Genomic DNA, 24,227 nt, shown 5'->3' on the forward strand with positions numbered 1-24,227 from the left:
TTATTATAAAACATGCTTTAGTTAAGGAGTTATTGATACTTCAAGTGCAAAATAATAATATAAAACCTTGATAAAAATACACTTTTAAGTACTAATCATGGTGACACTTGTTTTTGAAGGAATCATCATGCTGACGATGCAATCTAAAATGACTTAATCTTGATAAATATGTGAAAAATAAAAAGATCAGTCTATGCTTGCATGCTAATCATAATCTTATAGAGCTCAGGTGGCCTCTTCAATGTCTTGTAAAAAACCCTAATACATTGATAAAGGCAATCGCTAATATTAAAACATGCGGTTGAACATCTTGATCCATCAAAGGAACTTTTAAGACCTCTATGAAACTATTTCCACCAGGAAGTTAAGCCATGCTTAGTTAACAACTATGGTCTTAGAAAATTGGAAAATGAATAGCCTGACACTTTTGTTTTTTTAAACGAAAAAAATATTAGTCAATAATTTTTTTGTTTATATAGCCAATTGATTGATGGCCCGTTTTATTACCGGGATTTGAGTTGTGTAATGACTTTGTGAAATATATATGTTAAACAACTTTAAGTCCAATTTGGATAAATCAAATTATTTTTATGACAAAATTAAATATAAGTTTTGGTCTGAATATTGAATCTTCGGAGATACGAGGTCTAAAGGCTATCCAAAAAATGCTTTTTTAAAATAAAAAATTCTTTATTTTTCCTAAATATTTTTGAATTTTCAAGGATTGTAGATTATTTTTAAAATAGTTCTTGACATTTATAATCCTCTCAAATCCTTCACGTTTTCTTGCTTCCCAATTTTCCTTTGAATTCTAATTAAGATCTTCTTATTTACCAAACAAATTGAAGAATTTGTTTTACGACTGAATGTTTTGCAGCTTAATTACACCACATGTTATATCTTTCGAGAAAATAAAATTTCTGCAATTTCATATCAAAACAAATGATTAGTGAAGTAAAGTATATTAGAGACTACTCAATTCTTAATTGATTGTAAAAGAAAATGCCACATACCAATTCATTACTCTCTTAGCTACTCACGATATCATTACGGTCACAGTATCATTACGATCACAATCATTATCATTACTATTATTATTATATCTTTTTTGTTATAAAGAAAAATCTTACCAATATTATTATTTTTCATTAAAAAATTCATATTTTATATAAGAGAGAAGTGCAATTTTCATATTCCTAATAATTTCTCAAAATAAAAAACACAACCCAAATCATTTTTCGTAGGGATGACAATAAAGAAAACAACAGGCATGAATTTCCGATGCTTGTGATTGTAAACTATACCCCAACAGAGGCAGTTTTATTGTTGTGATGTTTAATATTGCTGTGATGGTAGTATTTGTTATTTTTTAAAAGTATTTTTTAATGAAAAATATATTAGAATAATATTTAATTTATTTTTAAAATTTATTTTTAGTATTAATATATTAAAAAAATATAAAATTATAAAAAAATATTTGAAAAAAATTAATTTTTTTAAGATACTTTTTGAATGAAAAAAATAAAAACACTTCTCTCTTGTATAAGTAAGTTTTTACAGTAAAAACTATTTTTGAAATTAATTTTTTAATATTTTATTATAAAATAAATTTGAAAAAATAAAAATAATTTCTTTTAATATATTTATAATTAAAAAATATATTTGAAACACTGCTACCGCAACCCGAACGCTATTTCACTCTGCCGTATAAATACAGCAAGAAAACCCAATTTCAAGCCCGAGATTTCTTCTTCAATTTCACTTTTGCAGCTAAATCATCAAAAATCGAAAATATACAACACCATGACTGATTACGAAGCTGAGAGATACGAAGGTAACGGCGGAGCTGTTTTCGAAAACAACAGCTACGGTGCCGATTCCTCTCCTCCGCCACGCGGCGGCGATGATCACAGCGATTCCAAGTCTCAGGTATAAACAGATTCAAATCAATTCGATTAGACTGAAAAACTGCTAAAGAACGGAATTTACTTAGGGTTTATGTTTGTTTTTGTTTGAGAATATGAGCTATGTGATGTTATTGCCTTGGATTTTACTATTGAGGGAAAGCTTGTAGCTGCTGCATTTACTGATTTAGGGTTTTAATTGGAAGAAATAAGGAGCCTTGGAAATAACATGAATTAGTTTCTGTTCGCCTTTTTGGTCATCCCCTACGATTATTTAGTCGAATTAACTGTGAATATTGTTGGTCTATCCCAGTAGTTATGGATTTGGTGTTTGCCCTTGCTGAATACACTGGCGGATGCTTCTTTTGTTAAGTTCTAATTTTGTTTAAGTCTTCATTTTGACACGTCTAGCTTTGTGCAGTGCTTGAATTTAGAGATTTTAAGTCTCTGTTAGTCTTGTATTTTGATTCTTGATGTAGATAGCCACTCTGTTAAGGGTTTTTGTTTTTGGGTGGTATTGTGTAACGCTTTTCTTTTCTTTTTTTCTTTATTTGAATCTTGCTGTTACAATGCATGAATTTCAGCATGGGTCTCGTGACTACGAGAGGGAGTCTTCAAAAGGCAGGGAGAAAGAGAGAAGCAGAGATAGTGACAGGGACAGGAAAAGAGACCGAGACAAGGATAGGGAGAAAAGCAGGGGCAGGGATAGGGATAGGGAAAGGGACCGAGACAAGGATAGGGAGAAAAGCAGGGGCAGGGGCAGGGATAGGGAAAGGGACCGAGACAAGGATAGTGATCGTCATCGTGATCAACATAGAGATCACAGTGAAAGAAGGGATCGGGGCCGAGATAGGGATGATGATGATTACTACCGAAGCCGAGATTATGACAGGTATAAAATATGACTATATTTTGAGGGCTGAGTTTTAAGTATTGTCTTGTGTATATTGTTCCATTATTATTGTGGTAAGTGCTGGATTACTTATTTATTGGTTCTATTAACAGGCGGAGAGATTATGATAGAGACAGTGAAGACAGACATAGACGCTTGTCACGATCTCGTTCAAAAGGTAGATCTGAGCACAGATCAAGGTCACGCTCACGATCACGCTCTAAGAGGTATGTTATGGTGCACAAAATGCCTGTCTATACTGGCATATATTCTGCTCTTCCATTAACTAATTTATGAACGCCTGTTTGGCATGCAATATTTATTTACTACAGCAAAAGGATCAGCGGTTTTGATATGGCTCCTCCATCTTCTGCAATGTTGCCTAATGCTGCTGCCGCTGTAGCTGCTGCAGCAGCCGCTGCAGGTACATGTACCCTCATAGACATATTCTCTTAACTACTACTGTCTTTGTTTTTGTTTGATATAGTGTGGAAAGTCTGTATCAAATTACATGATATCATTTTGGCAAGCAGTATTTTGTTCTCTTACTTTGTAAACCTAGCTTCTTAAAGCCATGGTCTCTGAATGGGCTGTACTTTTGTGATTATAACTGTTTGCTTGGTGAAACAATTCTGGAACTGAGGGAGTTTTTGGTTTTTTCTTGTGTTTGGTGTTTGTTTGTTTGTTTTGTGTCTTATCTTTTGTTCTAAGAAGGCAATGTTGGGCTACTTGCCCCCCTGTGCTGGCAATGGGCATGAGCAGACTTCTGTTGCTTTTATGTACAAGAAGGAAACAATGCATCGGTTGATGGTTCTCTTTTGTCATAAACCAGCAACTACTGCCTGTTAGTCTAGCAAATATATCCTCAAGAACTTGAATATGATGTATACTTTCATCTCTTTTGATAAATTTATTGTCAAATGTTAGGAGTTAGAGGTTCTATTAGAGAATGATGCAGGACTTGATTTTGGTACCCCAACTGCATTAGAGTAAGGATTGCTTTATGATTGCTTACTAATTACAGTTTAATAACTTTGCAGGCCAGATTACTGGGACTACTACTCCCATTCCTGGAATGTTTCCCAACATGTTTCCATTAGGGACTGGTCAGGTATGTGTCACTCTATGTGCAACTTGTATTTGTTTCTGTCTTCTCATTTGCATTGAATTCATTTCATTGTTCATTTGCAGCAGTTTGGTGCTCTCCCTGTTATGCCAGTTCAGGCTATGACTCAACAGGTTGGCAGGTTTGCATAGATACAGTTTTTTTCACGCTCTTTTTGTCATTATTTTTGGGTTAATTATATGTTTTATTTTATGATCTCAGGCTACTAGGCATGCTCGGCGGGTATATGTTGGAGGGCTTCCACCTACAGCCAATGAACAGGTGTTTGTGTGGCTTCTATTTTGTTCCCATATTTATACAACCTTGTTTAAATACTAATCCCTTATCCTGTACTGCAGTCTGTGGCTACCTTTTTTAGCCAGGTTATGGCTGCAATTGGAGGGAACACTGCAGGCCCAGGTGTGCATTTTCTTTTCAATTTTGTTTTGCTGATGCACATAATTAGAATACCTGCCTCCTTTTCATTGTCACTAAATATTTCCCTGTTTTGTTTTGGTAAGGGGATGCTGTTGTTAATGTTTATATAAACCATGAAAAGAAGTTTGCATTTGTGGAGATGAGATCTGTTGAGGAGGCCAGTAATGCAATGGCTTTGGATGGGATTATTTTTGAGGTAATATTGTTATGGTGTATCCTTTTGTTTGGTTGTGGTATGTTTGATATCTGCATTTACATGTTACTGATCTGTCTGAGCTATTTATTTGCAATACTTTATTTTCAAAGGGAGCACCTGTTAAGGTGAGGAGACCTAGTGACTATAATCCATCTCTGGCTGCAACACTTGGTCCAAGCCAACCCAATCCCAATCTTAATCTATCTGCAGTAGGCCTTGCTCCGGGTTCGGCTGGTGGACTCGAGGGTCCAGACCGCATTTTTGTGGGTGGACTTCCGTATTACTTTACAGAATCACAGATCAGGGAGTTGTTGGAGTCTTTTGGAGCTCTCCGTGGTTTTGATCTTGTAAAAGACAGAGAGACTGGGAACTCAAAAGGCTATGCATTTTGTGTTTACCAAGATCTTTCAGTGACAGACATAGCCTGTGCTGCTCTGAATGGAATTAAAATGGGTGATAAAACTCTCACTGTTAGGCGTGCCAACCAGGGCACCAACCAACCAAAACCTGAGCAAGAGAATGTGCTATTGCATGCCCAGCAGCAGATTGCATTGCAGGTAAATGTTGTTCCATTTTTATATATTAAAAATTATTCTGTACCGACTTATGCTAATTATCCTCAACCACATGGCCTTTATTTTGTTATTTGTCTTGTTTGTTCTCCACAGACAGATTATTGTGTGTGGGTTAGTTTCACTGAAACTGTTTTCCTTCCCCCCCCCAAATTCTTTTTTTTCCAGAGGCTTATGTTACAGCCACAGCCTGTGTCCACAAAAGTTGTATGCCTAACTCAAGTAGTTACTGGAGATGAGCTTAAGGATGATGACGAGTATGAAGACATTTTGGAAGACATGAGAACGGAAGCTGGGAAATTTGGTAAAATCTTTCAACTGGCTATTTATTTTATTTCTAGATCTTTCTGCTGTGAATCTTCCTACATGGTAATTGATTTTTCTTTATTTTCTGTGTTATATGTCTGTTTTACAGCCTTTTCTAGTCCCACATTCTGCTATAAAGAATCAAGCCTAACATACACAGACAGAAGACTTCATAACCCCCAATTTATATTTACTTGAGATTGGTTTCAGCTTTTTGATAAAAAGATAATTGTTTTCAAAACTTTGGATTGCATGTTTTCACATTTTATATGCAGGTCAACTGGTTAATGTTGTGATCCCGCGCCCAAGACCAAACGGTGAAAATGCACCAGGAGTTGGGAAGGTCAGTATGTGTTACAGATCTGTTTCATCTGCCCTTCATGCCTTAGAAAGGGGACATTTTTTTTTTGAGGACATATTAGCTGACTAAAATCTTGGATTATTTTCAGGTGTTCTTGGAGTATGCAGACACTGAAGGTTCTTCAAAAGCTCGAGCGGGGATGAATGGGAGGAAATTTGACGGAAATCAAGTTGTGGCTGTCTTTTATCCAGAGAACAAGTTCTCCCAGGGAGAATATGATGACTAATTAGTTCTACAGGCTTCCACCACAGTTTTGCATTCTGTGATGCGTTGTTATCAGGCCATCATGATTAGAATGCTGTTTGTTCTATGCTTTTAATGATATATGTATATATAGCTTAGAAGTCTACTTTATGGCTTTTGCTGTTTCGTTGAATGCCTTGTTGGAATCCATAATCCATAAACAGATGACAGTCAAAAACTGAACTAAAGCTCAAATTAACTATTTTTCTGGTTATTGGTCGCTTACCTCGTGTCAGAGGAAGGCCAGTAATGATTTTGATCGCTACATTAGAATGAGATCTGCTGTAAGAAATATGTCAAAGCGAGTTAACGATGGAGAGCATTTGGCGGCAAACATGCCCCTCTGCATCGTAATGTCTCTTGTGCAGACAATCGGGTGCTGCAATTCTGCCTTCTCACAAAACGTAGCCCTTTTTCGGTAATCCCATGGCAAATTAAATTTTACTGCAAGCCGGAGCAAAGTCTCATTGACGGTCTAATAAAATAAATGAGTATAATGTCGTCTTTTATCATGGATTTATAGCACAATGATATTTAAATAAGTGGGGTTTTTCTAAAACCATTTAACATCCTATCATTAACTGTTACCGTCGAAAACAAACGGATAATCGATATGATTTTACATGGAACAAGATTCGAGTCTTCTCAACCTATATTAACAAAAGAAAAATAAAAAATAAAAATGACGTGTTTTTTAACTAAAATCATTTCATAATTTGGAAGGAAATGCGAATTCCATAAAACCGTTTCTCATTTCAACCTCCCCTAAACCCTAAAAACCCATCCACCTTCCCCCTCCACTGACGCATTCCCCCCTTTTCAATTAACTCCCAGAATGGCGTCCACTCTCCGCCACTTCTCCACCAACATCACCACCACCCAGAAAATCTCCATCTCCATCTCCAAAGCCAAATCAAAACTCCGCACTGAACACGACCCAGACAAAGCACTAGCCATCTACTCCGCTGCTTCTAATAACGACTCCTCCCCTGCGGCTTCTCGCTATGCTCAAGACCTCACCGTCCGCCGTCTCGCCAAATCCCACCGTTTCACCGACATCGAGTCCTTAATAGAATCCCGCAAAACGGACCCCAAAATCAAACAAGAACCCTTCCTTTCCTCATTAATTAGATCGTACGGTGTTGCTGGAATGTTTGATCAGGCCATGAAAACTTATCACCAAATGGACCAATTGGGTACCCCTCGATCTTCTATTTCTTTTAATGCTTTATTATCTGCTTGCATTCAATCCAGACTTTATAATAAAGTCCCAGTGCTGTTTGATGAAATTAGTGAGAAATATAGGGTCTTGCCTGATAAGGTCTCGTATGGGATTCTAGTCAAGTCTTATTGTGAGGATGGGAAACCAGATAAGGCGAATGAGGTACTGAGGGAAATGGAAAAGAAAGGAGTCGAAGTTACGACCGTTGTTTATACAACAGTTTTGAATTGTTTGTATTCGAAGGGAAAGAATGAGGAGGCGGAGAGATTTTGGCATGCAATGGTCAGAAGAGGGTGTGAGTTGGATGCTGCAGTGTATAATGTGAAGATTAGCAATGCTATGAAACAGGGACCGGAGAGAGTGAAGGAGTTGATTGAGGACATGGAGAATTCTGCGTTAAAACCCGATACGATCAGTTATAATTATTTGATCACTAGTTATTGCATGACTGGGATGATGGAGGATGCGAAGAAGGTTTATGAGAGGCTGGAGGGATATGGGTGTAAAGCAAATGCAGCAACATTTAGAACTTTGGTTTTTCACTTGTGTAAGAATGGAGAACATGAGAAAGGGTATAGGTTATTTAAGGAGAGTGTTAGGGTGCATAGGATTCCGGATTTTAATACATTGAAATATTTGGCGGAGGGGTTGGCGGAGAAGAAGAAGATGAAGGAAGCAAAAGGATTGATTCGAACAATGAAGAAAAAGTTCCCTCCTGATTTATTGAATGAATGGAAGAAAGTCGAGGAAAATCTTGGTTTGCATTCTACTGAGGAGGACAAGGAAGTTAAGGAGGCCACAGCTTAGGGATTAATAGGATGTGTATTCCGGGTAGTTCTGGGTTATAAATGCAGCTACAAGCGGATCAACTTTGTTTTGTTCACACTGCAACAGTATGTAGCTTTCGTAGCTCTATTCCTTTTTAGTCTTTACGATACAATTAGCCAGGGGAGCCGGTTTGGGAGTTGCAATGAAATTATGAGCTCCATTTTGTCTCTAAAGAGCTCTGATTTAGCTCATGATTTTGCTTTCCAATGAGGTTAAGCTTTCGCTTTGTCAATGGCAATAAAGCTTATTGATGTTTGATCCATTATATGTAACAGTGGCTGTTTTCTGCCTATTAGTTTTTCTAGAATCCTTGTAGTGAACCGTACGTAAATGAAAGATCGAAATCCCACATATTTCTTTCTTAATTGAGCATGTTGTAATTGCAGATAATCTTGGCTGGGAGGCATGGCATTATCGTGTTCTGCAGGAGTTAATGGCCAAGAATGTGTTATTGAGAAGAATTCTTTTTTCTGTTTTGAGTCTGAAATATAAGAGATGTGGTTGTGTGGCTTAGAAGTATAGTTCGTTTGATAAAAAGTAATAGCAATCATGAAAGCATATTCAGAAAACTATAATGGTCCGAGCCAAAAAAGAAAAGGCATATTTTTTAAATTAAAAAACATAATTTTTTCATTCATGAATTTTTATGTATTTGAATGATAAACATATTTTTTTAATGAGAAATATTATTTTTTAAACAAAAATTTATTATGATAATGAAAGAAAATTTGGATTAAAAAATTAAAGTCAAGAATCAATCATTTTTGCTCACCTATATGAAAAAAAAAATAAGAACAATAAATTTGAGAGAATTATACACAAATAAATATTTTATTCTCATTCAATATGACTAAGTAAATTATTTTAAAATTTTTATATATTAGGCTAAATGCATAATTACTTATAAAACAATCTATAATATCATCACAGAAGACCTTAAAATTCTTAAAAATAATGGCATAATTATACAAGAACTTAAATATTGTCGAAATATGAATTCAAAGAGATTTTTTGACAAGAAATAAAAAAAGGACACCTAAGAAAAAGAAATGTGCTTAATTGTTTTTTTTTTCCTTCTACAAAACAAATGATACATTTTTTGTACCCAATTGTTTTATTTATTAAACAGTGTGTCCTCATTTAATTTATTTTCCGGCCACCTCCCATGGCTAGAAAGTTAGGTTTTTAGTTTTTGTTTTTAAAAACTTAATTTTTAATTCATTTTGACCCTAGCCACTCTAAAAATATTTAAGAACCTAATAAACTCTTTACAAACTTGCTTTTGAAATCATGATGAATTTTTATTTAAAAAATAATTCTTATGACATGCTTTTGTTAAAATAATAAAATGATGCATTAGAAAGTAAATGGAGTTTAGATTGAAAAGATACATTTTCTATCTTCTTTTTTTTTATCAATCTCTAATGATTGAAATCTTTTAACAAATTCCTATGTTAATTCTGACTTCTTTTTAATAAAAAACATTCTGCGACTTAAAAAAACAATGTCATTATTTTGAAGAAGATTATGGCCTTTTTATTATGAAATTTATTGTTATTTATTTTTGGAGCCCCGCATAAAAAAAAATAAAAAAAATATACCAAAATGCTCAGAAAATTATTAAAGACTGGTAGGGAAAGATCAAAATATATAAGATTAAAAAATTTAACAATGTATTTTCAAGTAATAAAGGCTCTATTGGTAAAGAAAATTTAATTTGAGGAGGGAAATTTAATTTTGGATGTTTAAGAGCTCAATTGGAATTTTTCAAGGTTTAATTATAAGAAAAACTTATTTTTGAAGTCAATTTAGAATATAATTCAAAGAAATCAAATTAAATGTTTAATTGCATAAATATTAAAGTTTGATAGGCAATTAGAGAATTGATTGAGGAAATCTAAAACTAAGAACCACACTAGAAAAAAATGTGTGAATGTAGGGGTTGAAATTGATCAAATTAAGATCCAAATTGAAGAAATAAGAAGTTTATTGGTCAATTAAGAGTCAAAATGCATTAATACAAAACCAAAAACCAAAATGAAAAAGATGGTTAACTTATGGGCTAACAATTGAGTTTGGCAAGGTTATAATTACATGAAATTAAAAGTTTAGAGGCAATTATAAATGAAATTAAAAGAAATTAAGAGAACTATACTTAATTAAAAATTTTCAATCCCAAATAAAAACCTTAAACAATGCATTGTTCTGATTTAATGAAGAGAATGTGAGTGACACATCATTCAGTAGAATGATCTTTATTTTGATAATTTTGGCTGATCGAGTTAGCAACTTCAAATAAATGAATGTGAAGTTGTAAACCTTGAAATTGCATAAGGTTGGATTCAAAAGAAAGGTGTGAATCTTCTTTACCAACTTCAAATGGTTTTAGGTGATGATGACATTAGAATTTCTCCAATAAGTCCTCAAAGATAGGCAACTCAGTCAGTAATGACTGAAACACAATTGTGCAAAAGTTAACTTTATTTTGGTGTGTTTATACACAAAGGCTCCTTTATGAGTTCTTATTAAGGGTTGACAAAATTTATCTCAAGATCAAGAGGTTAAAAATGGATTTAAGACCTTCAAAAATCTTGTAAATATCCTCTTAAAAAAAGCAAAAAGAAAAAAAAAAGATAAGGAAGAAAAAAGGTACGAAAATATTTATAAAAAACCTAAATGTAAAGGTTTAGGAGCATAACATAAAAGATTTCTCAAACATTGAAAGGATAGTAAGTTGATGACAGACAAAACTTTCCAAAGAAAAACAAAATAAAGAGTAGTTCTTCTAAGTATAATTTTTTATCCAAAAATAAGTCCTTGTGGCCTGCTTGAGGTATTTTTGTTTGTTTTTGTTTTATATTTATATTTATAAACATAGAAAAAAGGTTTAGAATATTCAACAAATGATATTGTATTCACCTCTTAAATGGTATTTTTTATTTATTAAAGCTTTCTGATGTTTTTGATATAATAATGTTATTGTTTAAGTTGTTTATATATATATATATATATATATATAGTGTTGTTTAATTTAAGCAATGCATGTTTAAACAAGAATGTTCTTCTTGGTTGTCCTAGGTCAATTCATGGACATAACAAGTTTAGAAGGTTCAATTTTGAATCCATATTACATGAATATGTAATCTGTTTTAAGATGGTAGTTTTTAGATTTATTACCTCATGCATGATTTTGATGCTTGAATGTTATTTGTTATTTTTTTATATTAAAAAGTGTTTGTGTACAATAGTGTGATATATTGGGATAAAGATAACATGTTTTAAAAGCAAAAAATGTTCGTTTCTGGGGCTTGGTAGTGTTAAGTAGTAGTTGGGTTTTTAGGCTTGTTTTTCATGTTTTTTAGAAGAACATTGTCTTAACCTTATGATTTGGATCAATTCTAGTCCATTTCTTTGTAGTAAACCCTTCGGGCAACTTGATTAGTTGATAATTTAAGATTTATTTCTATTACTTACAAGTTTTTGATGAAATTTAATCATAGGGTTTCAGTTTTGAGTTGAACCTATTTTGACAAAATCATATTTATTCTTTGATAATTAAAGTGAATGGACGTTAGATTATTGATCCTTACATAATTTCTAATATGTAGATGTCTTTTGTTTGACCTTATCTAATCTAACTTAGACTTTAAGTTGCTCGGTTAGGTCTGGGCATGTTCTCTGTGTTTTTAGGAAGAACCTTGCTTTGGACCCTTGGTTTGAACTAGTTTTGATCAATTTCTTTGCTAGATAACCGATGTCTATGCTTGATTAGTAAATAATCTAATACTTATTGTATCAATAACAAGTTTTGATGGATTTTAATTCTAGGATTTTGGTTCAAATCCAAAATCTATTTTGACAAAATCATAATGTTTAAGTAATAATTGAAATGAATAGTTACTAGATTATTGATCCTTGCATGATTTCCAACATGTATATGCCTTTGTTTTGACCGTATCTAATATGATTTGGATTTTATGTTGCTAAGTTTAGGTTTTGGTGTTCTTTATTTTTCTTTGTATGATTTATTTTGTTCAAGAGTTTCTAAGTTTTTTGACATTTAATCTATTTTTTAGCTTTGGTTTTGTTTTTTAGTTGTTTTCAGGTCAAACAAGGATTTTGGAATTGGTTCATGGTTGAACAAAAAATTTTGGCTTAACCAAGTGAGGTGGAAATTGGGTTGAGGGTTTAAGATTTTGTTTGGTTTGCCATGTTTTTTGTTAAAGATTTTTTGGTTTAAGGGTATATTTGGCAAGCACCTCTTAGGTCTATTTTAATAGTTTTATTATTAGAAAAAATGAGTTTTTTTTGCCAAATATAACTGAATATATATATATATATATATATTATCTATTAAAACTTGACTTATATTTGAAAAATAAAAAAAAATAAATAAATCATTTTAACCTGAATGACCCGTTTAGAACTTGAAATCTGAGCTTTAGATTGAGTTGGCTGCCAAACTGGTTCTGAAAACTATTATCTATATTCTACAGTGAGTCCATGATACTATTACTCCTCCTATCGTCGAGTCACCGCCAACACCATCAATGTGCACTGAAGAGAAAGGGCTTAAGGTCTCAGGGGTTTAAAGGAAGCAAAGCAATGCTAAAGATAGATTGACAACTCGAATAGCTCCAGGTGTCGGAGCTAATTTACTTGGCCAACACTCATCGGAGAGAAATCAAGATGCCACTGCTTACGTTGGAAATCTCGATCCTCAACTCTTCGAGGATTTACTTTGGGAATTATTTGTTGAAGCCGGTCCTGTTGGTTAGTAATACCTTTTTACCATGGCTGTTATTTCCATTTCTGTTTTTTTTTTTTTCAATTGAAATGAAATATTTTATTTTTGAAGTGTTTTGATGCATTGGTTGTATTGTTTATATGTATATATAAAATTTAAATGGAAGATAAATTAATTATAAATTATACAATATAAATACAGTATTAAACAAATATAATTTTAAAATTTAAAATATTTCTATATAATTAAAATTAAATAAATCTTTAACTTAAAGTAATTCAACTTAAACAAAATATTAAAATATTATAAAAATAAAATATTTTAAATATAAAATTAGATCAATGTTATCAATACCAATGGGATCTAAAATATCCTTTATTTTGCTCAAATTCCTAGAAAACACGAAAACAAAATGAATGTAAATTATATATATTAGTGATAAATCTAATTTTAAAAAATTAATATCATTGTTAATGAAAATAGTAATAATAATTTTTAATATTATTATTAATATTATTGTTATCGAAAATAGTAATAAAAAAGAGCTTTTTATATTTAGGTAGTTTAATTAATTAAATTGAACTAAGTTCAATTTAATTTAATAGATTTTCAAGATGGGAACTGTGGAATAAAACCGGAATATTCCAACTAAAATTTGGTTGAAAAATCTAGAAGGAATCAAAATTTAAAATAAAATAAAAATTATTTTATTTTATTCTATTTTTTAAATTAATATAAAATATTTTAGCTATTCCAAGTGAAACGAGAATTGATAATCTTGCTTGTTTTACTTTAGAAATTGTGGTTTTATTTTTTTCTGTTGTTGTTTCAGTTAATGTCTATGTTCCAAAAAATAGAGTAACAAATCTTCACCAACGATATGGATTCGTAGAGTTTCGGAGCGAAGAAGATGCTGATTATGTAAGCGGGTTTTGAATTTCATCCACAGTTACTTGTCTTTTACAAGAAAAATAGTTCATATTTTTATATTATATGGTTCAAACAAACATGGGATTTATGTTTTAATTTTGGATTTTGACTGTGCAGGCAATTAAGGTTTTGAATATGATTAAGCTTTATGGGAAGCCAATTCGTGTAAACAAGGTATGGGAAGACTGTGTGTTCATGTTTTTTTTTCTTTGTTAATATACATGTTTATATAGTTTTAACGTTGGGTTTTATTTGGGTGGCCGATCGTGGTTTTAGAAGTCGCAAGACAAAAAGAGCTTGGATGTGGGAGCGAATCTCTTTATTGGAAATCTTGACCCTGTAAGTTGTTTAGTTCTTTCAAAGGATGCTTATGAGAATATGAAGTGTTCTGTTTCCTTTAATTTTGCGGCTAAAAGCTGCCTTTTTTGTTTCTTGCAGGATGTTGATGAGAAACTTCTGCATGATACTTTCGGTGCATTTGGAGCAAACAAATCCCAAGGTAATTATTAGTTTATGTTTGCTTCTTTAATTTTGACGTTCATGAGTCTTGAAAATGAGGAGAGAACAAAAATAAATCAAATTATGATGCTCTGACCCAAGTTTTTTTTCTTCATACATTGCTTTTGTATGTGATTTCATGAAGTTCGCAATGGTTAGCTAGTCAATGTTGTCGAACTTGCATATGAAACCTTTAAGTCTAGAATTTGCTAATGAGACCAAAATGCCGAGAAGTTTAGAATGCTATCAAAGTAGCAGAATACAGAGGATATCATTTGTTATGATATCAAACCAAGTGCTGGTCATTTAGTGTACAAGTTATGGCATTGATTGACGTGGTGCAAACAGTCACAGGCCAAGCTCAATGCTCTGCAAAGCTTGTCCAGCCAAATTTCTTGTTTATAGTGGTTACTTTTGTGCCATTGGAGCTTGTATATGATGTGGTATTTTAGTTAGATCTTGGTATGCCAGCCCTAAAGCACAGAATGGACCTGAGCTATGAGCATGAGCTCTGGAGCATTAGCAGAGCATTGTTGATGTTACTGATTAATGTAGTCACTGTGTAAGACACTGATGTTTGCTAAGCTTGCTGATTATAGACTATTACTGAGCAGTTATTGTAAATAAGAAAAATGAAATTCAGTTTTATTATGATGCGTTGGAATTATCTTACATTTGATGAATAATGGGCAACAATTAGTCTGATTTGCATTGAGAGAAGAAATCTGGGAAAATAAGAGTTGTTCTTGATTGCTTTAATAGGTTGACTATCCAAATGCATGCTTAGGAACAAGGATGGGAAGAAGCTTTGAATTCTTAAAATTGCATGAATATGCATCTCTGTATATTTTAGGCATAAACGTTTTGCTTGTCAATCATAGGAAGTGCAGATCTTATTTACCACTGTTTTCTATATATCATTTCAATGCATGTGGTAGAATGTACCACAGTGATTTAGTGGACATTTGGATGACTTGCCTGTTTTGATTTCTTATGAATGACTTGTTTCTTGTCAATCTTGGAAAGTGTAGATCTTTTTTAAATTTGTTTTATATACCATTTTTTGCAAGTGAAATGAACGTAGTGGAATGCTTGCGGTTTAATGGACATCTGGGACTCAGCTGTTTTAATTTTGGTACCAAGAAGATTCAGAGTAACTCGATGATTAGAGATCGTTTTTCTTTATATGAACTTACAAGCAACATAACTTGTGTTTTCAAACACTCTAGTGCATTGATTTCTTTTGTGGATTTGACTGTGAATCCCTAGCATTCTAATTATTACCTATTTGTGAATTGCTGTTCTTTTTTTGTCTTGTTATTATTGTATCCTGATGTTTGGCATTGATATTTTCAGATAATGAGAGTCCAGAGACTGGAAATTCCCGCGGTTTTGGTTTCATCAGTTACGATTCGTTTGAGGCATCCGATGCAGCCATGGAGGTAATTCCTGATGTTCTTTTTGAAACAATCAGTTTAAATAGTTAGAGATAAGCACAAATTGTTAGCTGTGTTTTCAGGTCATTTTGGACTGTGGGAAGTAATTTTACTTCATACCGAAAGGATGTTAGACTACAGATAATTGTATTAAATGCTAATCTGTTAGGTAAATGCTGGATGAGATAAACTGCTTAATGTTAGATCTTAAGATTCCATGAGCACTCTGGCTTGATTTTTGGCTTATATTGACCAAACAGAGTTGATCAGTTAATAGTATTTTGGACTTCAACAGGCAATGAATGGTCAATATCTTTGCAACCGTCAGATAACAGTCTCATATGCGTGCAAGAAAGACACTAAAGGGTAGCGCCATGGTACTCCAGCAGGTGAGGCTTTTTGTCATCGAAATGTTGCTTTAAATATCCTATTTACAAATTACAATTTCTTTTGTCGCCCTTTAGTATAAGGGTCCTTTGAAATTAACTAGATGAATACATGTCTTCTTATTTTAGAATGTAATACAAAGTTTCCATTGATGGTTTCATGTATTGAACTGGTTTAATTGCTCTGTCATCATTGATGCAGAGAGAGTTTTGGCTGCAAGCAATCCAACTAACCAAAAGAGCAGGCCCCATACTCTGTTTGCTAGTGGACCTCCAACACTTCCCACTCATGCCAATGGTGCTGTGATTGCATCAGTTCCTCCACTGCCCTTTGCAAATGGCGCCGTTGCTCCAGGACCAGTTCCAGCACTGCACCGACCACCCCCACCAAATGCAGCATTCACACCTATGCAGGTAGGTGGACAACCAGCTTGGCAGGGTCAGCCACTGCAGCAAGGTCAACCAATTCCTCCATCTCCAGTTCAATTCAGGCCACCTCCTCCAAAGATGCCTCGACCTCCTCCACAGGCAGCTCCTATGTTCGCAAGGCCTCCCCCACAGCACATGGCTATGGAAGCCCAACCACAAGTTTGGCAACAGCCACCGCCACCACAGCATTTTTCTAGGAGGCCCCCTATGCCACAAATATTGATGCAACCACTTGCTACACCCAATGCCTCATTACCACCACCACCACCACCAAGTTGATGTTGGGAAATCCAACTGGTAATGTACTGATATTTGCTCATAAAAGACTAAGCACATTAACACAATATTTAACGTGATTTGACAAATCGCCTGCATCCACAAAAGAGTCAATATTATTAGAGATAAAAAAAGAACGCAAAACAAATACATGGAGGAGGAGGATTACATCTACTCTAACTCAATTCTCAGCTCACACACACTGTTGCACATAACAGCAGGACTGCTGCCCTTGGCAGCCTCTCTTTCTCTCTTCTTCTCACATGTTGCACTCTCACACTCTCATTTTGCTCTCAAACAATGCCTCTATTTATAGGCATCAATAGTAAGACAAGATTCACAAATCATGACATGATTTGTGACACTCATGGTGGTAACACATGGGTTGCACCATTTTTGTCAATGGTGGTGCAACTACTATTATAGCCTTTTGATAATGGTAACCCTACTTCCTAGGGTAGGTTGTACAATATATTGCCCATTAATGGAAAATGCTAACAGTCACCTCCTTTGACATTTATATGGGCAATTGTCATTTTGCTTTTTTAGCACAAGCTTGCATCCTACAACTTTTCCAAACTTACCATTCCGAGAGTATCTGTGGCCAAGTTTACAAGTACTTGCCAAACCTTTCAATCACCATAGTCACCAAAGCACACTCTTGCTCACACAAAAGGATCACTACAACCAGATGGTCTCACATGTCACATCTGAAGAGTGTTAACGCTTGTTTCTAGAACACAACATTCCCCCTCGAGCGTATCAACCATGCTCAATCCGGAATGATTTATCAAGCCTCATACTAAAGCTTATAACACCCCCTTAAACAAAAATTTCTATTCACAAATGCGACAGTCATTATCTAAATATCTTAATATGATCACAAGCTCACCACTCTTTCAAGAGTCTACTCATCCAAAAGTTGCGTCTGCTCTCTATTCCACCCTAGGAACCACGCCTGACTTCTCCGTGAGTCTTCCGCTCTTAGTCTCAAGAGTCCAGGTAGCTTTTCACCTTTAACCATGGGGGCAGCCCATTAAAGGTTGATCTATATCTGTCTTCATATTCTAAGTGTTACAATGTCATTACTAAGCTCACCACCTTGACAAGAGTCAACTTGTTCCAGGAACCTACACATACCCTCTGCTCCTATATAGTAGTCGCGTTTTAATGCTCCACAAGTTATCCATTTATTTTCCAAAGCAAATGTTTTCTAGCTCATTAATCTTTAGCATGGGGGCAATATCTATAAAAGTCAATCCTGTGTTTGTCTCCATACTCATTATAACCATTTTATTGGCTATCCATCAGCCCACTCATATCTAGCCATCACATCGGCTCTGGGGCATTCTGAATTGGGGCTCCTATCACGGCCCTCACACTTCTCCTAAGGTGTCTTCGCTCGTTGTCTTGTGGCGGTCTGATCTTGGGCTCATCTCATGGCCCTCACACTTTCTCTTTAAGGTGTCTTCGCCTTTCATAGGCGGTCGCATCCTCCTTCAGCTGGGACGCTTCAAAAATAGCTTTAAAAATTCTCTACCATTATGTGGACTATGAGAGAGATCACTGCTACTAATCACATAGAAAAAGAGAATTGCGGTACACTCCTCGCAATCGTCCATCTTGATTTTTATGTTTGGAACTTCTACGCCTTTCAACTTGACAGCTCCACCTACACTAACTCTCTTTGGTGTCTTCGCCTTTCATCATAGGCGATCGCCTTTTATCACAGGTGTTTGCACCCCCTTAATTAGGTGCATCTGTAATAGTTCATCTTTCCATCCTTGCATGCATTGGAAAGATCCTCTCTCGTTGCCTTCATCAAGAGCATAAGAGACTTCCTGTTGTCTCATTATAGTACCTCGTTGGATCCTTTGGGTACTCCTGCACAATCTTTGTGTGCCCTCGTGCAGTTTCTATTCTCCAGATTTTCCCTATTTCTTATGTTTAACAGCAACTCATCCTATCACAACACTTATCCAAGTTAAAATAGGGTGTCAATCTTTATCCCCTTACTGTACTTCTCTTCCATTATCAGGGTCTTCATCAATTCTCCCCTCGAGAAATTACAGTCATCGAATCTAACTTCTTTGGAGAAATCACCACTTCATTTGATCATTGATCATACGGAACCTAATTGTTTCTTTGTGCCATCATCCTGCTAGTCTTTAACAGTTTCATAACAAACTGTCACATATACGAAAATAGTATTGTATGGATAATCCTTTCATTAAGCAAGTTCCCAAAAAAGTTTGGAGGGGTCACAACGATGTCATTTAAAACCCAATCTCCTAACCAGAACTTCTTAGGCCATATCTATCCATCGTACTGTCTTTCTGTATATACAACTATTTGTTAGCTTTGTTGCGGCTTTCCATTTTAAGTGATTTGGAATATTTTGGTTTTATACCTGATTTCTCAACATTTGGAGAGACTACTAGTGCTTAGATTTGTCAAGATTGGTCTTCATCAATTTTTACTCTCCACCTCAAATCATCCATATGATCTAGTGTTTAGATTGTCCCAATTTTATCATCCCTCAAGGTAATTAAATTTCTCCATATAACAGTTTAACACATGTAATTAGGTAAACATGTGTGATTTCTTCTTCTTCTTCATCTTCATCGACCACCATAATGACCTTCAGATGTCTCTTGATTGGGCAATCTCTCTTTAATAATTCACTACCACCATTTCTGGTCTCAATCTCAATGATTGAATCATACCATTGCATCCGAAACTATCAAATTAGCTAGAAACAAGTCTGAAATCGTCCAAATCACACTTCAGATAGCTAAGATTTGATCAAAACAATTCTGTCCTGATCAGCGGTCCAGATTCAATCTCAGATCCGGTTGCACGTAGACTTCGCTACATAAAATCCTATCCCTTAGCTCGACTCGGCTCGTGGCTAATGACGTGGCATGTGGGTCCTATAATGATGACATGGTTGCTGATATGGCATGCCACCTTTACATGCTGACATCATCATCATCCAGATTTGGCACGTGGGTCGAGTTACCTGGTATTCAGGTTAAGTTAGCCCATCTAGGCAAAGAAGACGCGTGTGACACGTGGCACGCGTCTACGAGCGTGGCTAGCCACCCTACTAGCGCGTGAGGCCATGTCCGATGTTTGATTTCAATGTGGTTTTCACTAGTGGCTTCGGCTCTTCCTCCTTTACATAGTAGTATGGTCAAAACACAATTTTAACAACTTTTATTTTTGAGCAAAATCAAACACCACTTTAAACCATGTGCTCTGATACCAATTATTGGGGAATCCGACCGGTGATGTACTGATATTTGCTCATAGGAGGCTAACTACACTGATACAATATTTAACATGGTTTGGAAAATCGCTTACATCCACGGGAGTCGATATTATTAGAGATAGAGAAAGAACACAAAACAAATACATTGAGGAGGAGGATTACACTCACTCTAACTCAACTCCCAGTTCACACACACTGCTACACATTGCAGCAAAGGTGCTGCCCTTGACAGCCCCTCTTTCTCTCTTCTTCTCACATGTTGCACTCTCACACTCTTTTATTTTGCTCTCAAACAATGCCTTTATTTATAAGTATTAATGGTAAGATAAGATACACAAATCATGGTATGATTTGTGGCAACATATGAGTTGCACTATTTTTGTTAATAGTGGTGCAATTATCACTATAATCTTTTGATAATAATAACCCTACTTTTAAAGTAGGTTGTATAATATATTAACTATTAATGGCAAATCATAACAGTTGAGACTAGAGCAACTGCGGCTATTCATTAGCTATTATTCTGAATGATTTTGTATCATGTGTGCGATCATTGGAGGACATTTTCTTAATTAGAACCATAGACTTGGTAACTTGAATTGTCCTTAACAATGTTACAGCCATTATTTTTGCTTATTGACTAGAGTCTGCACACTTCGCTCGGAATATTCATTTGAAGTAACAAATTTCAGCTTGTAAAGTTTCTAGTCACGTAAAGTATCCAGCTGGCCACCGTGTCTGAATAATGAGGTCATTGACGATCATTGATAGCAATTATTTGCTTAATTATGTTCTTTTGTAGTTTAACTAAAGAGTTGGTCATGATTTATTAACAAGTCAATTCTGGTCTATCAGGCCATTAATTCTGTTTATCCTCCGAAGGCGAGTTGGCGTAAGCACAACATTCATATTATCTGAACAAGTCGAGTTCTTTTTATTTAAAGATTTATGCAACAATCTCCATTATTTGGAGTAAGTTGGCCATCATGTGAGTCTCACTAGTATTACCAATTGGAAATGCAAATTAGAGAGTCTATCATTGTAATGAGAGTAGTTGAATCAAGCTTTGTTCTGTCGTATCTAATCGTAGTTGCTTAATATAAGCATATTCTTTGCCATTCTTAACTTGCCTCTTCCCCAAAAATTAGTGTAACCAAATGATACATTGTTCAGGAATTCTTGCTTCAGTGACACTGGGGAATGCTTGGTACATGTTGTCTTCTTTAATGGATGGTTGCTACTTATGTTTTCGGATCTCAAATGAATCGGGATTCTTAAGAAACCCTCCATAAAAATACCTTTGACATTCTAGTATATTCGTACATCCTAATTGCATTTAGATTGTGGTTAAATATTTCACCTTGTATTCTAATAAATTTGTTATTTATCTTTGTTTCATTGCATTGATTAATTCAAACTTGGCTTGGAAGGTTTATCCAATTCCACTCAACACTTAAACCATGATTCCTACAACTCAAAGCTCAACCGTTGCATGCCATTTCATCAACTCTGCTAGTATAATCAAATTTAAAAACATGAGGTCTCATGAATTATAATTGGTTTATTGACTCATCAAATTCATCTTCTTTAAGTGAGTTAACTAAACCCAAAGAAAGAAGACTCTCATCTTTATCATCACTTGGTTTAAAGTCATTATTACTATATATGCATGGTCAAATATAGTTGGATCTTCACTTTCCATAATTTTAGGTATAAAAAGTAGACTAACTGTATGATTATTCAAAATGGACAAGTAAAGTGTGATGTTTGCATGACTATTTGATTTTAACTTGGGATACGAGTATATCCTAACCCATATTTGGTGGCTAATCTAATTATAGACTTCAAATTGATATAACAAGAAATATGCATAGCATATTTATAAATCAACAAGTTTCAATGTTATCATATAAAAGTTTTAAAAAATAATTAATTTATTTAATTTATAAATATTTTAACCATAAAAATCTTAAACACTAACCATTTTCTACAATTCTAAAAATACTGCATAATTTGATAAAATTCAACAATTCTCCAAAAATTTATCAATTCTTACCAAAATTTATCCACAGAAAAAAATTGCATAATTTACATAAACTTTAATATAAAAAATTATTATGCAATTTTTTAAAAAGAAATTTATAAAAAAATTGAAATCTCAAAAAAAATATAAAAAAAATAGTATAATTTCAAAATCTTAATAGGTTACACCCCTAGGAGTGCAATCAATTAAATTTTAATTGGCTATGCCATTAGTAGCAGTGCAAACAATTAAATTGCACTGCTCCCAACAACATAGCTTATTGTACTACCAGGGGTAGTGCAACCGAAGTTAGTTAAAAAAATTATTTAATCTATAATATTTACATTAAATAATATATATATTATAAATGATAATGAATTAAAAAAATTAAGGGTTTGATAATAAGTTGGGATTTTTTAAATCCAATCAACTTGACCCAATATATATACTCCATAATTTTTTTTATATATATTTGATAGTTTATAGATTTAATATTTATTTTTATTTTATTTAGAAATGTTTCAGTTTTAAAATTTATGTTAATGAACTTTATATTTTATTTTTATTTTTATTTTTATCTTTCAGTTCTGTTTTCATTATGTGTACCAACAAGTTCCATGAAATCACATCCAAAATTGTGGTTGGTGGTGTAATTTTGAACAAGAGAAGAGATAGCTTTTTACGTGGTATGAAGCATGCATCCTTAATTTCTAGGTTGGATTTGTTGTTTATGTACTGCCATTTGTCTTCTTTGTTGCTAGGTTTATTTTTGGTGTGTTTGCTTTTTTATTTTATTTTTTTATTTTGGAAGAACAGAGAAAGAAGAAGACATGGAAATGAAAATATCACTTTGAATTAGGAATAATTAAAAAAAAAATTATATAGTTTGACCGTATTCTCACTTTTATATTGTATTTTACATCCTCGATCAAATAAAAATTAAAAAAATGATTAAATAACTGAATTAAATTGCACCCTATCTCTCTTGAATAATAAATCTCATGAATCGCATGGTGCAGACAACCAAATTATCATATGTTGTTGTTGCCATTTCTAATTTTTTCTGGGTTTCTAGCTGTAACTGATTTGTGATATTGGGTACGTCAAGGAAGCATAAAGTCGAAGGGGAAATAGAAAGGGAACAAAGTAGTACCACAACCAAAGAATTCAACATCACTCATCTAAGAGTAAACTCCATTTTATATTTGACCATAAATAAATTCAATCCATTTTCACACCCTAAAAGAAAAGGTTAATATTCTAATTTTAATCAAAACATAAAAAGAAATATATACATATACCATATAAAACTTTAATAACAGATAAAATTTATTATTTATATATTAATAATTAAAAGATATATATAAACTGATTTAAATATTTAAAATTATTAAAAAAACAAGAAAAAATACTTGTTGAATAGATCTCTCAATTGTGAAAGGTTTTTTTAAGTTTAGCAATCACTTAATGTATAAGGTGGTTGAAATTATTTTTAAAAAATTTTAAAAATTTTATATTTTTATATTGATTTAATAAATTAATGAAAAAAATAATTTTTTTATAATAATATTATTTTAATATATTTTTAACTAACAAAATATTTTAAATCAGAAGAGGCCTTCCTAAACACTCCTGAAATATGCTTATTAACACTTGATTACTATGCTATCAACAAAAATAGCGTCCAAACATGGACTGCGACTGAAGATGGATAAGATCAAGCAGTGACAACAAGCAAGCCTGTTAGGGATCCTGATATGTTGGATTCGAAAGGTCTAATCTCTTGGAGACAAGGACACCGTAAAAAGCAATGATGTCTTGGAGACAGGGGCACAGTATCCCAGTCAGTTTCCTTAGGCCGGCAAAGAATCTATGACACCTTGTGTTATCTTGGCACACTGAATTATTACCACTTCCAGTTAAAATTCATTTCCCTTTGGCACGAGACCATAAAAACCCTAGGGGATCCTTCAAATGCCGAGCCATTCACGGTATAACAGAACCCTGCTCAATATCTATGATATTTGTCAATTATCAGAGGCCAGTAATAGTATTAGGGACATTTACATTTACTCGTGTACGAGGGCCAGTCACCTGCAGCCCCCCCTGAGTTCCGCAGTGACTCAGAGAAAGAGAGTGCTGCATATTGGCACTGTTCACA

General features: G+C 33.8%; 2 protein-coding genes and 1 pseudogene across 7 annotated transcripts; all 3 read left to right on the forward strand.

Annotated features, from left to right (window-relative positions):
* The first annotated feature begins 1,681 nt into the window (after positions 1 to 1,681).
* Positions 1,682 to 6,308, forward strand: LOC105107657 (splicing factor U2af large subunit B-like). Of its 6 annotated transcripts, none has more exons than XR_838928.1 (13): positions 1,682 to 1,929; positions 2,489 to 2,796; positions 2,910 to 3,023; positions 3,129 to 3,220; positions 3,837 to 3,907; positions 3,988 to 4,035; positions 4,124 to 4,183; positions 4,261 to 4,321; positions 4,423 to 4,535; positions 4,646 to 5,092; positions 5,276 to 5,411; positions 5,523 to 5,756; positions 5,863 to 6,308. XR_838928.1 is itself a non-coding variant. In XM_011001668.1 (13 exons), the coding sequence occupies exons 1-13, from the start codon at positions 1,804 to 1,806 to the stop codon at positions 5,998 to 6,000; spliced, it is 1,782 nt and encodes a 593-aa protein (XP_010999970.1). In that variant the 5' UTR covers positions 1,682 to 1,803; the 3' UTR covers positions 6,001 to 6,308. The 6 variants fall into 6 exon arrangements, 4 of the variants coding, with proteins under 4 accessions (XP_010999970.1, XP_010999971.1, XP_010999968.1 ...); XR_838927.1 differs by having other exon boundaries at positions 3,129 to 3,218; positions 3,829 to 3,907; XM_011001668.1 differs by having other exon boundaries at positions 5,689 to 5,756.
* A 338-nt stretch (positions 6,309 to 6,646) lies between these two features.
* LOC105107658 (pentatricopeptide repeat-containing protein At4g36680, mitochondrial-like) lies at positions 6,647 to 8,525 on the forward strand. Its single transcript, XM_011001670.1, has one exon. The coding sequence runs from the start codon at positions 6,853 to 6,855 to the stop codon at positions 8,044 to 8,046; it is 1,194 nt and encodes a 397-aa protein (XP_010999972.1). The 5' UTR covers positions 6,647 to 6,852; the 3' UTR covers positions 8,047 to 8,525.
* Positions 8,526 to 10,262: 1,737 nt separating this feature from the next.
* LOC105107669 (splicing factor 3B subunit 4-like) lies at positions 10,263 to 20,832 on the forward strand (annotated as a pseudogene).
* Positions 20,833 to 24,227: the final 3,395 nt, after the last annotated feature.

The sequence above is a fragment of the Populus euphratica genome, unplaced genomic scaffold (genome assembly GCF_000495115.2).
Source record: "Populus euphratica unplaced genomic scaffold, PopEup_1.0 scaffold165.1, whole genome shotgun sequence".
Classification (NCBI taxonomy): Eukaryota; Viridiplantae; Streptophyta; class Magnoliopsida; order Malpighiales; family Salicaceae; genus Populus; species Populus euphratica.

Coding starts and splice junctions, on each gene's coding strand:
- LOC105107657 (XM_011001666.1), top strand. CDS start 1,804: ATGACTGATTACGAAGCTGAGAGATACGAAGGTAACGGCGGAGCTGTT. Junction 4,184..4,260: donor CACCTACAGCCAATGAACAG/GTGTTTGTGTGG, acceptor CCTGTACTGCAG/TCTGTGGCTACCTTTTTTAG. Junction 4,536..4,645: donor TGGATGGGATTATTTTTGAG/GTAATATTGTTA, acceptor TTATTTTCAAAG/GGAGCACCTGTTAAGGTGAG.
- LOC105107658 (XM_011001670.1), top strand. CDS start 6,853: ATGGCGTCCACTCTCCGCCACTTCTCCACCAACATCACCACCACCCAG.